Below are 14,625 nucleotides of genomic sequence, written 5' to 3'. Positions count from 1 at the left end.
TTCGGATGCAGAAACTCTTCGGCATCCGATTTTCCAGACTTTTTGCTGTGACCACAGGTATGAAATGGCAATGATCGAAGCCACCGCTGCTGCCATTTCGATTATCCCGCTGCCTCAAGGCAGCGCTCTTTCACGCTGATCCGCTGACAGCCGTAACCACCACTGCAGCAATGCTAGGCCTAGCTGTTTCAACATTCGCTATCATACTTCCTGCGGGGCCCGTATTCTGAAACATTTGCCTTCCGCGAAACTATCGCCTTGGCCATGCCCCCGTCAACGACATGTGCTGATTGGATGTTTTAGCAAAACCAGGAAACAAACAGCGCCATTTAGTTGTTCTGGCCTACATCATCTTAACGCCATGGCGTCGATGGGTGCTCGACGTATATTGAATAAATGAACATGTCTTTTTGCGTTCGGTTGATGGTGGAGTGCGGTAGAAATAAGAGAGGTGGCAGTTTATAGTAGTCTTTTTGGTGGCGTCTTACATGCGTTGTTTCGTGGCGATATTTGTTGATTCATAAAAAATAAAACATTTCAAATAAAGTGGCCATAACCAACCGTAGTCAGTGCACAGAACCCATACTGCAGCCACAGACCCGCCAGGGTGGCTCAGTGGCTATGGTGTTGGGCTGCTGAGCACGAGGTCGCGGGATCGAATCCCGGCCACAGCAGCTGCATTTCGATGGGGGCGAAATGCGAAAACACCTGTGTACTTAGATTTAGGTGCACGCTAAAGAACCCCAGGTGGCTGAAATTTCCGGAGTCCTCCACTACGGCGTGCCTCATAATCAGAAAGTGGTTTTGGCACGTAAAACCCCATAATGAAATGAATGACTGCAGCCACTACACTCGGAAACAACACACCTGAGCCACTCTACACTCGCACGAGTGCATCAAGCAGTGAGCAACCGCTCCAAAACAGTCGCTTTCTTGAAATATTGTTTTCAGGAACTATACGTATTCGGGAGTATTATTTTGCAACCTCCATGACTTGCTGGTATGAATGCACCCTAAATGTGCTCTAGATTGCAAATAATTTCTCAGCACAGTGCGAGCCTGAGTATTTAATTTAGATGGTCATGATTAACGGCAGCAGCCTTTCGCTGTCCAATTTACTCCAAGTACCTTCAGTGTGCCCTTTCCTTTTATTGCAGGGAACGCCATTCATGGATCGCCTGGCCAAGTGCCTCCATTACTACATCCACGACCGGCTGAATAATGACCCAGGCTGGCAGAACATTGAGGTCATCCTCTCCGATGCCAATGTGCCTGGCGAGGGGGAGCATAAGATCATGGACTTCATTCGAAGACAGAGAGGTGGGCTTGTTTGGTTTTTGCGCACCTGTGTGGCATTGTGTGCGCTTGCACACGTGTCGGCCGTACATATGTGGACCTAACGTGTCCCTGCGTGTAACCTGCACAACTTGTTGCAACCCTTTAGAAAAGTGAAAAGGAAAAAAAAATCCACCGCTGTAATTAGTGCAAGTGACCACTCACATCAATGTTCAAGCCTTTACAAAAATAGTCGGACACCATTGAATTCTAATTTCTTTGCTTCTACTATAAACAACGCTTCGAGCCTTTGATTCCCCGATATGTTGAGAGAATCCCACATGATCTTAATTCTCTATTCTTGAAAACATTGAGAGCTGCATAGCTGGTTGAAAACCTGCTGGAAACTCCTGGGTAACGCTGAGGAGCTCCCCTGCAAATTGACGATGCAAGCAGCTTGCAAGCCTCAGTATATGACGTTTGTGCTCTGCAGTGCCATCCATTGGTTGGCAGGACATGCAAAACGTTATATTTTATGAGTTTGCTTATGCTAGTAGTGCATTTCATTTCCCTTTCTTTCTTTGTGCATTTGTTTTATGAACCCACAAACCTTGCATACAGCACAGGCTGTTAAAAGCAAGGGTGCGCCACACTTCTCGTGTGTCCTTGAACATAATTTCTTCATTGCCGTTTGCTTTTTAACTCTCACTCTCTGACTTGCCTTTTTTTCCCCCACGTGTTGGTTCATCTCATGCTACGTAAGAGCTGGTTCCTCATCTGGGCTTTCGTCAGAGCCAGAATTCACCAGTAAATAGGTTTCGTAATTTGTCAAAGCGCATACAGGCCTACCAAGTTGACTTGCCATGGCTGCACTGGCCAGAAAAAGTGAGAGCAACTAAGCATAAGAAGCCAATAAACAAAGACACCAAGGACAAAATAGGGGAAATTACTTGTACTTACTAACTGAATTAAAGAAATGATAAATTAATGGCAATGAAAGTGGATGAAAAAACAACTTGCCGCAGGTGGGGAACGATCCCCCGTCTTCGCATTGCGTGTGCGCACGCGTAATGCAACTCGAAATATTGCGCAAGTTTGTGACTTGCGTAGCCATGAAAGATTAGGCACACCGCCATCAACAGTAGATATCCCTGGGCGGCTGTGATTACACATGATTACGGGTTCACGCCAGCCCTATCGGGTCTGAAGAAATGGAAACTACACAAATTGACTCTGTAAGTGGCAGCTTCCATCGACGTCTTGTGCCACAATGATTTGTGTCAGGTGGTCACGTCAGAACTGCTCGCAAAAATGCCTCACTCGGAAGAAGCTGCTGGCCCAGGCTGATACCGCAGAGCACCAACGTATGCTGCCGAAGCCACTAGAACAAGAATGTGCTTCTTGGGCCACTCAGGGCCCCACCAGCTTGGGGCAAGTCGGCGTATCATGCTGCAATGGTTACAAAGTGTTTCACATTACATAGGTGTCAACTAGATTCAACTATGGTAAATTTTTCTGTGACTTTGGATCGTACGTTTTCCTGGTTAGTACAGTCGAACCCGACTGTACCGAAACCGTTTACATTGAATTATTCTATGTACAGAGCAATTTCTCGTCACGGTATAGTTACAATGAGTATATATAGCAAAAATTACACTTGCATTGAACAAAAATAGCAGCGACTCCCGATATATTGAACGTCAAGCAATGGAAAAGTGCCCCCAGAAGTTGGCTTTCCCTCGTGGTAGCGGGGAAACCCAGCGGCGCGGCTCCATCCAACCGCTCTCCCTACCGTGACCGCATTGCATCAGGCTGCTCGGGCGAGGTGTCGACACCCCCCTGCAAAAAAATGATCTTGGCTCGCCCACAGCGCCTGCTCAGACAGCCAATCAGAGGCTCTTGTGCTCTCGTCGTGCAAGATTGTGAAAGTGCGAGTTTTGTTGCTGCTTTTCTGGTTCATTGTGTTTGCACCTTGTGGGCCTTCTCCCGCAGTGTTGCCGTGATGAAGCGGCAGAATTCGCCTTTCGTCGTGAAGCTCGAAATCGTAAATCGGGTGGAATGCAATGAGAAGTCGCATGTCCCCGCAGCACGCAAATTCCGAGGAGCACTCTCGGCACAAATAGGGCCATAGCGGCCAAACTCGCGATCCGGTGCCTGTGGCGCCCAACGCATACGCACGGCCGTGTACCAGTAGTTCTTCTTACGTGCTGGTTTCCGCGTGCTCGATGATGACTGTAAATTCTCAGGTATGCAACGAAGCCGTTGCCAATGTTGTCGAAGTTTGGTGCGAGCTGTCAGAATTTCCGGGAGCTGTCGACGAATCAATGGTGGACGAATTTGTGGGTGCAGATGATGGTGTTGCGACTGTGGGAGAGCCCGAAAACGAAGACTACATCGCCGACATCGTACCGAGCACAAATGAAGGGGGCACAATGAGGAAAGCAACAACGGTCTTTTGCCCACATCCTTCGAAGTGATTGGTGCACTTGCACTAGTCCGGTGCTTCTGTGCGAATGCGGAAGGTTGCGGCCTCAGCTGCTCAGACTCCTTTTGACAATGTGGGGAAGCGCGTGTGTCACAGGCAACGAAATTGCACAAGCAGAAGAAAATGCAGGACTAATTTATGCGAAACTAAGCTAGTTTCATCAATAAAGTGATTTTAGAAATGGTATGTGCTTTTATGACATCCAATTATTTAGCAGGCTTATAGCGAATTATGCTCGAACTGATAGGCTTTTTTTGCGAGTTCGATATAACCGGTTTCGACTGTATGTGTTTTCCTGCATTTTTTTTTTAATGCGTGAACTAGGTTTTACTGTACTCTAGAAATGAAGGGAGTGTATGGAGGTAAGTCTCCTAAGTTACCTTGGAAGCGACATTGTAAGGGTTAAGAAGCACCTCTTTGACCTGTCTCTTTGTTTGCTGAAGGGAACTAATAGATTTCTACTGGTGGGAACTAAAGTTATTTTCTTTCTTGCTCTCGTGCAGCTAACCCCAAGCATGACCCAAACACACATCACTGTCTCTGTGGAGCAGACGGTAAGTTGCAGCTGTGAATAAATTGTATTGGACTTGGTTGGATTCGTGTCTTCTGGAAATGGCTACTATGGAAAACCTGTTGATCCACTAGCACAAATTTGCTGAGGCTCATTGAAGCATTTTAGAAATATAGTCCCCTAGCAGCTATGTGTACCCCAGAACCCAAACAGTTCTTTATGCCTTTTACATTCTTTTGCAGTCTCTTTGCATTATTCTATTTGCCTGACCAATGCCATCCCCTAACTTAGGGTCCCCTATTTCTAAAGCTCCTTATTATTAGATTTGTTTCTGCAGCAACAGATCAGTGCATATATGTACAACAGCTATACCGCATGTTTGAGGGAAGATTAAGCAATGGTTAATCACAGCACTTCAGCGGTAAACTAATTCCTTTTTTTTTTTGCAGCGCTTTATTCATTCACACTCTGAGTCATGAAGATTTATGTGGTTATCAGCAATGGATGTATTAACGAAAATTTACTTATTTACTTTTTAATTCAAACCAGCACCACTTTCTTAAGATTGTATTGGTGTTATGTTTATTATCATGCTGAACTGCTTGAGTAAGGCTTTTGGTAAACTGTTAACTGGACTGCCAGTGTTTTTCATAGCGCATTTTAAGGATGACGAGCTGGAAGATAAAGCTAGTCGTAGGACGTATACTCGTCAGATGCGACTTGGCCACTGCTTGGCTTCAGTCTCGCTATTTTGCCATGGGTCTGTGTAAAGCAAATGATTGAAAGGTCGAGTTTCATCAGTTGGCTAGCTGGACATCGCGATTTCCCATGCAACTAATGCGACATCTAATGCAGACCGAGAGGTGTTTACGAACGATGCTTACTGTGTATACTTTTGTAATGGCTGCACTTTTTTTTTCACTATCTTGAAGAGGTATTAGGTTTGTGGTTGGGGTTGTAGGGAGGACCTGGCTCTTCATCGGGACTAGGTGTACAGGGTTTAATTACAATATTTAAATTATAACAGGAGATACATTTCAACAGCCTAGCATGACTGCAAAAAGGAGCGCGAAGCTCCCACCTTGAAGCGCACAGCACACGAGCCCAAAGCTCCAAACACCCCAGCAGCCGACAAACTGCTGCTTAAAAAGCCTGTGTCCTCCCTAGATCCCTAGGGGAGAGAAAACTGCTGTCCAACCTTCGTCCAATCAGACTGTCCACAGCCGTTGGGGCGTAGTCGACCCGCCTTTGAGGGGGAGGGCTCATACACTCACATACGCACTTTGGATTCCCAGAACCCACCGAGTTAAGGGGGGACACGGCTCTTTGCGGCGAAAAAATCTCGAAAAAATCTATTCTTTGAAAATGAAATGTTCGATATCTGCAGCTAATATTCCTTTAGTTCAGTTTCGAATCTCGGGGAAGAGTATTTCGTCCGCAATATCAATTTATAACATCACTGTGAGCTGAATTCCGTGCAAAAACAGCCCTTTTTATCGCGGCGCGTAGCTCTTTTTCTACGCGCGCGATCGCAGCCATCTTGGTCTCGTTGGAAAGAGGAGCCTTCCTTCTTTAATTTCCCGCCAAAAGTGACTCCGTCGGTACGCCAGTGACGTTGAAATCCGGGGAGAAAAAAAAGCCCAAACGCGCGATCCGATTCATTAACTAGCGCACATGACCAAAAACGTGTGCTGTGGTTGGCTGCGCGAGGTTCCCATCGTCTGTTCCACTCTGCAGGCGACGCGACTGTGCGTCTCATAGGTTTGTTGGCACATGCCCAACGATGTCCGATCCACCGGGAAAGTTTGCCACGAGGTACAAGTTCGGCAAAAAGAAGAAGCGATCAGCTTATAACTTTCAAAAGCGCTCCATTCCTTCTGAAAGCATCGAGAGTAGCTTGCCGCCAACCGCAAATGATGCCGAAATCGCGTACAATGCCGAAGTAGGCCTAGCCAGCTCACAAATTAGTGAAATAGTTGCGGACAGCGGCTGCGTTCGGCGTGACACTGCCATGTTGCAGCGTGCGGATTTGTTGCAGAGGGAGATGAATGCTCAAAAAACTTCGAGTTCTTGCGTCAACGCCAGCAACAAAGCGGGTGTTGGATTTGCTCACTCGCGCCGACGGCGTTGCAGCCGCGCCAGTCGACGCCGAGGCAGGCTTCGCTTTCCTTAGTAGGACTCCGTGAACGGACTGATGTCGTCAAGTGCAAGATGTGCGGCGGCAGCGTCGCAGTAGGCAAAAGTGAACGGTAATCTGGCTTCACCATAAAGATCGTTATCACGTGCGCATGTTGCAGCGATATCGCGTCGGCATGGAGCTTGACCCGCGTGAACGACAGACAACCTTGCCGCGCGCGCGATGCAAGCCACCGGGAATCGGCGAACGGCGCTAAATAACGATGTTTTTGCCGCATTTGGGTGGCCGTGGTCAGAGCGACTACATTCCTGGTGGCTTTTAGCCACTTTCACTGCAAAATAATGCAAAATTATTTCTGTACGTTTGATTAAAAGTGAATGTATTCCTTTTTTCTCGTTTTCTCAAAACACCGACTTTTCACTTGTACACAATGTAGGGTTAGATTTTGGAATTTATGCTTTAAAAATTTTCAATTCTGCTTTAGATCTGACAGTAGGGTAGCCACCATTCGAACAGTAAAGATTTAATTGCTATAAAATTACTAATATTTGATATATCAAAATAGTATTCCTACCATTATCCTTATGTTTTCTAGTACCCAGGCATGTGCCAATACGAATTTCGTAGCGCATTTTTCCCCCTATTGTGTCGGCGAATTATGAACAATGAATTTCATTTATCGTCAGAACTAAATGGCCTATTGGAAAAATAATTGCATATTTGAAATCGGCACAAAAGCCTAACAAGAGTGGAAGGTTTCATGAATATTGATGGAAAACATCATGAACATTATTTGAATTACAGTGTCCCCCCTTAAAGAAGCAAAAGTTTCATTCTTGCCTGGTTGGACCCCTGTATCATCCTTGATCAATTTAGTATTCAAGCATTTGCCGTAATCACCACGAACATGTCCTGAAATGTTTTTTCTCGTTTTCTCAAAACGACATTTTTGATGGTAGTGTAGTTTTGGAGTGACGATATCTCTGGTTCTACTCATCTTATTGCAATAATTTTTTTTTCGTCAGAAAGGTGAACAAATTGGGAGTGCAGTAGGCCTAAGATGTGAACAAATATCATTACAGAAATTTTGAAAAAGTGATAATTTCTTCAGGGTTACACTAATGCCTTCTGCTTAGAAAAGTTTGACATGCTGTAACTTTGGCATAAATCCGTTTAGAACATTCATTTTTGTAGCACTGCAACCTCTGATCATTCAACATCATTTTGATGTGCCAGTCTCCACTTGCTTTACGCCGGGACATTGTGCTCCTGGCGCCCATCTAATCTGCGCCATTGTTATTGCAATTATATTACCTATTTCTCGGGCTTAGTTCAGCAGCGAATACAGTTGTCCTCCCTGCCAGTGGTGGCATTAGGTAAACCAGTGACTTCAAAGCTTTTCACGACAATGCCCAAACACTGCACGCTACGGGCAATGCCTTCAGGCATTGTCGTCCTTTTTTTTTTCTCCTTCCCAAAATTAGTTTGCTCTCAAATTGGAGGGGCTGCCCTTGCATAAATGCGGCCTTTACTCGAGCATACACGGTATTTTCTAGTGGCCAGCGTGAGAGTTTCGAGACCCGTGTTTGAAAATAGCGAACAGTTCTTCTTTCTGGTCTTGCAATTCTCTCTCGTGTAGGTTTTTATATAACTTTTTTCTCAGTTTGTCAGGATGGCTATACACCGCATCTGGGTTTTCTTTTCTTTTTTTTCTTCCAGCTGACCTCATTATGTTGGGACTAGCCACCCACGAACCGAACTTCACCATCATCCGGGAAGAGTTCAAACCCAATCAGCCCAGACCTTGTGATCTCTGTGGACAGCTCGGTAAGTTTAGCTGAACATCTCTCACTCAAAGCTATCGGCGTAAGTGTCCTGTTTCCGTATGCAGTGACTATATTGGTGCCCGGCATCATTCCTCTTAGGACACGAGATGAAGGACTGCCAAGGCCTGGCCAAGGAAAAGACAGGAGAGGTGACCACTTTGTGTTGGCTGAAGTTGTCGCTTATTTGTTCCGTATTTGAGTCGCTTATTCATTCCATATTTGAGTCACTCGTTCATTCTGTATTTCATTGGTCTGATGACTGTATTTTAAGCCTTTCTTCTGTTTTTCTTTTTTTCTTTCTTTTTTAGTTTGATGAGCTTGAAAAGCCCATGGGTGCGGAGACAGAGTTCATCTTTCTTCGTCTGAACATCTTGCACGAGTACCTTGAGCGCGAGCTCCGAATGGACAATCTCCCATTTGAGTTTGACATTGAGGTAACATAACATTTCTCATGTTTTTTCTTTCTATTTTTTCATTCAAGACTATAAGCAGCATAAATTCAAATGCAAGCAGTTCCCAAGCAACTGCAATGGATTGTTCTGTTTCCAGGTTCACATGCATTTGTAACAGTGGCTAATTCAGAGACAGGACCATTGCTTACGGGCTTAGAAACCAGCTGCCAAGTGATTAGACACGTCAAACTTCTATGTAGTAGGCCTAGCAGGCGTTCTGATTAGCTATCTGTAGTTTGTGTTTCAATTTATACTGGTGGGACATGTTAGTGCACACATTCTGTCTGGCATATGCAAAGTAAAACAGCTGAACAATTGTCTGTATTTATCATATTTGCATGGACAGCAATCTTGCCTTTGGTTTGATAAGTCTCGCATTCAGGTGCACGTTTAGGCTGGAAACATCTTTCAAAGTAGCCTTTGTCTGAGGAAATGTGGTACCTTGTGTGTTGTTAGAAGTTGCGGGAGGGGTGAAATGGGAGTTATTGATGTACACATGGGCACAACTCCCAGTCACTTAGATTATATTCTTTGGGAATGAACCACATAGGATTTATTCATGTGTTGAAACGCCTATTTCACTTTCACTCGTGGAGCCAGCTCAGTTATGCAATTGTTGCAGATTATCTTTGTCACTCAGATTAAAGCGTTCGTATCATCAGTCTGCCATTTTAGTGGAAGTCAGCTGAATGAAATATCATTAGTCCTACATATTCTTGTATAAGGCCTGCACCTTGTGTCTTATGTCCATTGTGACTGTGATGAAACTTGTTGCAGTTTTGTGTCACTTTTGTGTATGATGCTGGCCACTCGATTATGGGAAGTCTTCGAAAACTATTTGAGAAAGGTTGTCTGAATTTGCAAATATCAGCTATTTTATTTGAGAAGTGGATCGAGGAAAACAGTAGTGAATTTGTTGTCAACATGCACACACACAGTATATATTTAAATATACACATAGGACAAAGTTATACTTTTGAAAAAGATGGATGTAGCCGATTAAAAATTATTTCTAAAGGTATGGATAGCCTATGCCTAGAGAATGAATATGTTGCTGTATGTTCACCATGCTTCAAATTGCTTTGCGTGCTTTTTAACCGTGAAAAAAACCAGACTTCAGTGACCCCTTCAGCAGTCTTTTATCAGTGCAAAAAAGAGGGGAGGCGTGCAGACAGGACACAAGAGTAGAGAAGTGGACAACACGAACGCCGACTATCAACTGGAGGGAGCACTCAGGCGAAAAAAGAAAGAAGACACAAAACTCACCTGTGCAAGCTCAGGAATGAGCTTCCATTCTGAGCTTGCGCAAGTTTTCTTCGCTCAAGTCTTCTTCGAGGTCAGAAAGTTTTTTCAAGTGCAAGAAATATATATGTGGGATTTGGTAGGAAGCTGGTCACCCCCCCCCCCCCCCCTTTCCTACTGGAAAAAAAATGGAAACTCTCCGCCTATGACTCGCCGCCACGAACAGGCACTCTCGCATGCAGACCCGCTGGCAGCTGTAGCCACCACTGAGGCAGCACCAGGTGGAAGGCTTTGACGTTCGCTGTTAAGCTTCTTGCCATTCGGTGCCGTGTTTTTCATTGAAAGAATTCGCCACTGTCAGTAATGACACCGACTCCACCTTTGTAATCCTCGCGATTGACTTCAAAGCTCAGAAAGCTCGGGGCATTGCGTAATGCCGGTTTCCAAAGGTTAGCTTCGCCTCAATACAGCAGTGTTGTGCGGTGAAGCATATGTGACCTATTGCAATGATGCTTAAGCGTGGGAAGGGGCAATTGTCACGGGGCACAGTATGTATTCCTTAATTACTCACACATGCACCTGCCATCTCCTGTCACAGTATGCGCACCGATATGCCTAATAAGTGTACTGGCAAGCCTTTGGAGCTTTATTGGTGTGCCTGTGGTGATTTCAGCTCTTAAAGGCAGTAAAAAACATCCATTCATTTTTTCGGACTGCTCAATCTTTCGGACGTCCTTGCAGCCAGTAGGGAGTCTGAAAAATCCGACGTTGACTGTACAAGTGACCAAGAGGATGCTTCAAATGTTCTGCGGGGTGAACGCGCAGCGGAAGGAGGACGAGAGCAGAAAGGACCAACTCATTGAGGAATGAACAAGAAAAGAAGTGTCCGGCTGCTTCTTTGAAGGAGCTCGAGCTCAAAAAACAAAGTGTTGGCTGACGCCGAGAAGCAGGTGTCCCCCATCTAAGCCAATATAAACCCTAAAGCAGTGAAATGCAACACTGAGGCATTGTGCACGGGCTGAGAGTATGTCGGGACAGTTGACATTGGCTGTGCAGCTGCTGAGAGAGAATCTGCCTCGTGACAAAGTTTGGACCTCATATCAATGAGCTTGCTATCAGTTGATAGAGGTAGCTCATATTCGAAAATATTTGCTTGTGTATGCGTCTCTTTTTATTCGTACTTGAAAATATTTGACTCGATTTGCAATGGGCTCTACCATTTTTCTTTAAAGATATCTTATTCACTGTGCATTTTACTAACGCCTCCCTTCTGTTCCCCTGTTGAATAACATAAACACTACCCCTCACTGTTCAAACTGGATCAAGTCGTTCATTTTTTAACATGCCTACTAGAGAGTGACAGCATCCAGCGACATGGTGCGAGTCCATCTTGACATAAAACAGAATTCTATGTCACTCAGGGAATTTTGCTGCAAGGGCACTCGGGGAAAACCTGGAAAACTCGGGGAATTCGGAAATGTCAGCTTGTTAGACACCCTTCTCTGGTGCGGCACCAAAATGGTGTTGATGTGGTCTCACCCTTCCAAGTGCCCTCTGTATTTGCACTTGGAGGCCGTTCTGATCTCTGAGGCTCATTGTTCTGCCAGGATGACCTACCGCCGTGATTGCAATCACGACGTGCCACCGTAATTGCGCAATAAAAAGTGGAAACACTTTGTGTTAATCGATATGTATGCTATAAGCTGATACAGTTTATGTGGATAAAAACACATTACGTTCAATTGCAGCTTAGTTGGGGATTTGACTTTACTACTTTTAAAACGAAACTACTGTTTAAGCAGGTACAGTTTAATGAGGTTTGCTGCACTCGCCCTTCAAAACATGCAAGAATTAACGACACTGTAAATGGCGTTGGTAGCTACGATTCCAAATGCTTTGGGTTGGAGGACTTTCAGTCCCTTCATTTTTGTTCCCGGCACTTTTCCCCATCTAACTGCTGGTTTTCGTCAAAAACGTCATCTAAAGAACAAAATATGACATCACAGCCTTTTCGAAGCGGCACCCTTTTGGTTCCAATTGCCTGCCATTTTATAACTATGAGAGCACTTGCCGCCATTTGTTCTTCGAGAGCTTGTGATAAATATAATTTAAGCGGGACATGATTGGATTCTGCATACGATAGGGGAAGCAGTATCTAACATATTCTAGTTGGCTGGAAGTTGAAACTACTGCAGCAATGCTAACATTTCGCAAGGGTCTTCCTGTTGCGACTGCAGACAACAAAACAATCGAATTGAGCAACTCGTTTTACAGCCTCACTCACTGCTTTAATGGTGTGAATTTTAAAAAGATTGGTGCAGGAAATAGGTAGCACTAGTCTGCGCATATTTCTACACTTGTGAAAAACTTTCTGTGACAGTGAAAGGAAAGCTATGGGGACGGGGCTTGACAGTGCTCTTGGTTTCTTAGCGCATATAGTGCATCAGTGTAGCTTCACGTGTGACGCTTTCGCATTTCCCTAGACGCGGAAGAGAAAGGCGGAAAAATAAGTCAAATTTAACCCTCACTGGTGTGTTTTGTCTTGTTTAGCTGTTGTAAATCGGGTGTTTGTTCTCTCTTCCCAGACCGGGGGAAGATGTGGAACTTCTATTTCAGAAGCGCTCTCTTTTGTTCATACCTTGCCTTCGTAACTTTCCCTTCCATTCCCTAGAATGTTGTACAAAAGAATAGTTCATAATAATAATGGCTTGTCCACCACATCTGGAAGGACACTGCCATTGTAATAATGGCACACTGCATGTGTGTCTTTTGCATGCATCAAAGTGTGATATAATTAAATTGCAGAAATTAACAAGAGCAAGACAAAAACATCTTGAAAATACGCATTGAAACGTCATTTCTCTGCCTGATCCTGAGAGGCTGCACACGGGCCACTCCTGTGCAGACTTGGCATTCTTGTGTTACTGTAAGGGATGATCAGAAGAAATAGATTACTGCAACGTGCCCAATTTTAATTTTACTAAAATGTGGTCAGCCGTAACAGGTTAGCCCTAACACAAATGCTATGAAAATGCAGAAAGGTAATTTGGCTTCTACCTAGAGACATGTGTCCATTCAAGTGTTAGGCCATAATTTCTAGTTTCTTTGTATTCGGTTGTTATACTAGCAGTTGTACTGCACCGAATGAGATTAAAATGAAAAGAACATTAGAGTGTGTGACATATTTTGGGCACCTTTTCTTAATCTCTTGTAGCAAGCCATTCAATAATGCTGTGTTTTTCTCCAAATTGCTTTTTCAGAGAGCTATTGACGATTGGGTGTTCATGTGCTTCTTTGTGGGCAACGACTTTCTTCCCCACCTTCCGTCCTTAGAAATCAGGTGAACTTCTCCATTCATACTTTTTAATACCCTGTTTGTTGTTCAATGTGTTAAAGAAAAGAACCGAATTATTTTTTTAGTGCAAGAATACCTTTTTTTCAAGATCCCTGAATTTCAGCTTTATCTGCTTTGACATGTTTGGCTTGTGCTTGTAATTTGAGTCATATGTTCTACGTGCACCCTTTTCATGCCAGCTGGAGTGTTTGTAGTGTGGCTATATAAGGTTACAATCAACAGTGCGCAAACAAGGGAAAACCAGCCTTGAGCTAATGTTTTGATGAGGGGTGTGGTCTGTGTTGGGCCAGTTAATGCTATTTTTGGCATGCCCCTGTGGAGGAGATTGAAGTACAGTCGCTGACGGATTTTTTGAACACAGATGGCCCACTAAGAAGTCAAGTTATCCTTGAGTTCTGAAAAACAAATTTTGGAGTTTACAAAAGTTTTTTCCTATGTTGTACCTTACCAAAGGATTTTGCTTGAAATTTTCTGATGATCGGGGGCACAGGTGAATTTTTTGTAGCCCATCACGCAGCCCATCAAGAAGTGCAGATTTTGCGTGAAACCTTGCTTACATGATATTTTGTCAGCTTAAGCTGTGTTGGGCTAATTCTGTTTGGAACTTTAAGCTTTACATTAGCTTACACCATTTCATGCAGCACTTAAACACGCTTTCAAAATAGGTAGGTATTCGTGGCAGTTGCCGCCTTCTTGCTTGCAAACCCTAGTGTGTGTGCGATCTCACACCTGTTCTCTAAGAAGTCTGTGGGTGCGAATATAACGAGGACAAGCTTCCCGCGACATATAGTTGCCAACCAACCCCACCCACTAGACCTAAGCAACACCACTTTGCTGTAGCTGGCAACCAAAGTTGGGGTGTGGTACAGAGCTGACAAAATGCAATGGCCATACGGCACTTTGGAGGCCGAGGGATCGCCTTGACAATGAAAGCGAATACACGGGATAGCACAGGTGATGGCATCGATGCCAGCAATTTTTTTCACATCCACCATGTACTTGATAATGCAGGGGTGAATCAGTCCAAAAAATTACGTGACATGTAGGGGGGTGTGAATAATCTGAACTTTTGAATAAGCAATTGAATAGTGTCCTCTTCGATTCGGTCTTTGAGCCAGACAGTCACCATTCATAAATGCACATCTTTTACTAATACTTTTCGAATACAGTCGCCGGCCGATTTTCCAGACCTCGCGGGGACCGAGAAATAGTCCGAAAGATCAAACAGTTTGAAAAACTTGTTCACCCAAAAAATAAAATTTATTAGACTTAGAGCATCTAAAAAAAAAAATCTCTTAAGATTGCCTTGCCTCATGCTACGCTTGGAGGTGATCAGATTTGC

At 44.4% G+C, this 14,625-nt stretch overlaps 1 protein-coding gene across 2 annotated transcripts in view; it reads left to right on the top strand.

The window, feature by feature from the left end:
• The window catches only part of Rat1 (5'-3' exoribonuclease 2 Rat1), a 119,226-nt gene that overhangs the window by 13,901 nt on the left and 90,700 nt on the right, over positions 1-14,625 (top strand). For both annotated transcript variants that reach the window (XR_011507436.1, XM_070522364.1), the window contains exons 6-11: positions 1,158-1,320; positions 4,264-4,314; positions 8,128-8,235; positions 8,334-8,383; positions 8,543-8,668; positions 13,189-13,268. Coding sequence is in view for 1 of the 2 variants with exons in the window: in XM_070522364.1 (XP_070378465.1) it covers positions 1,158-1,320; positions 4,264-4,314; positions 8,128-8,235; positions 8,334-8,383; positions 8,543-8,668; positions 13,189-13,268 (578 nt within the window). In the remaining variant the exon portion in view is untranslated. The remainder of the gene's footprint in view (positions 1-1,157; positions 1,321-4,263; positions 4,315-8,127; positions 8,236-8,333; positions 8,384-8,542; positions 8,669-13,188; positions 13,269-14,625) is intronic.

This window comes from Dermacentor albipictus, chromosome 7 (genome assembly GCF_038994185.2).
Source record: "Dermacentor albipictus isolate Rhodes 1998 colony chromosome 7, USDA_Dalb.pri_finalv2, whole genome shotgun sequence".
Lineage (NCBI taxonomy): Eukaryota > Metazoa > Arthropoda > Arachnida > Ixodida > Ixodidae > Dermacentor > Dermacentor albipictus.
The sequence above is the reverse complement of the archived record's forward strand: the minus strand, read 5'-3'. Positions and strand labels throughout refer to the sequence as shown.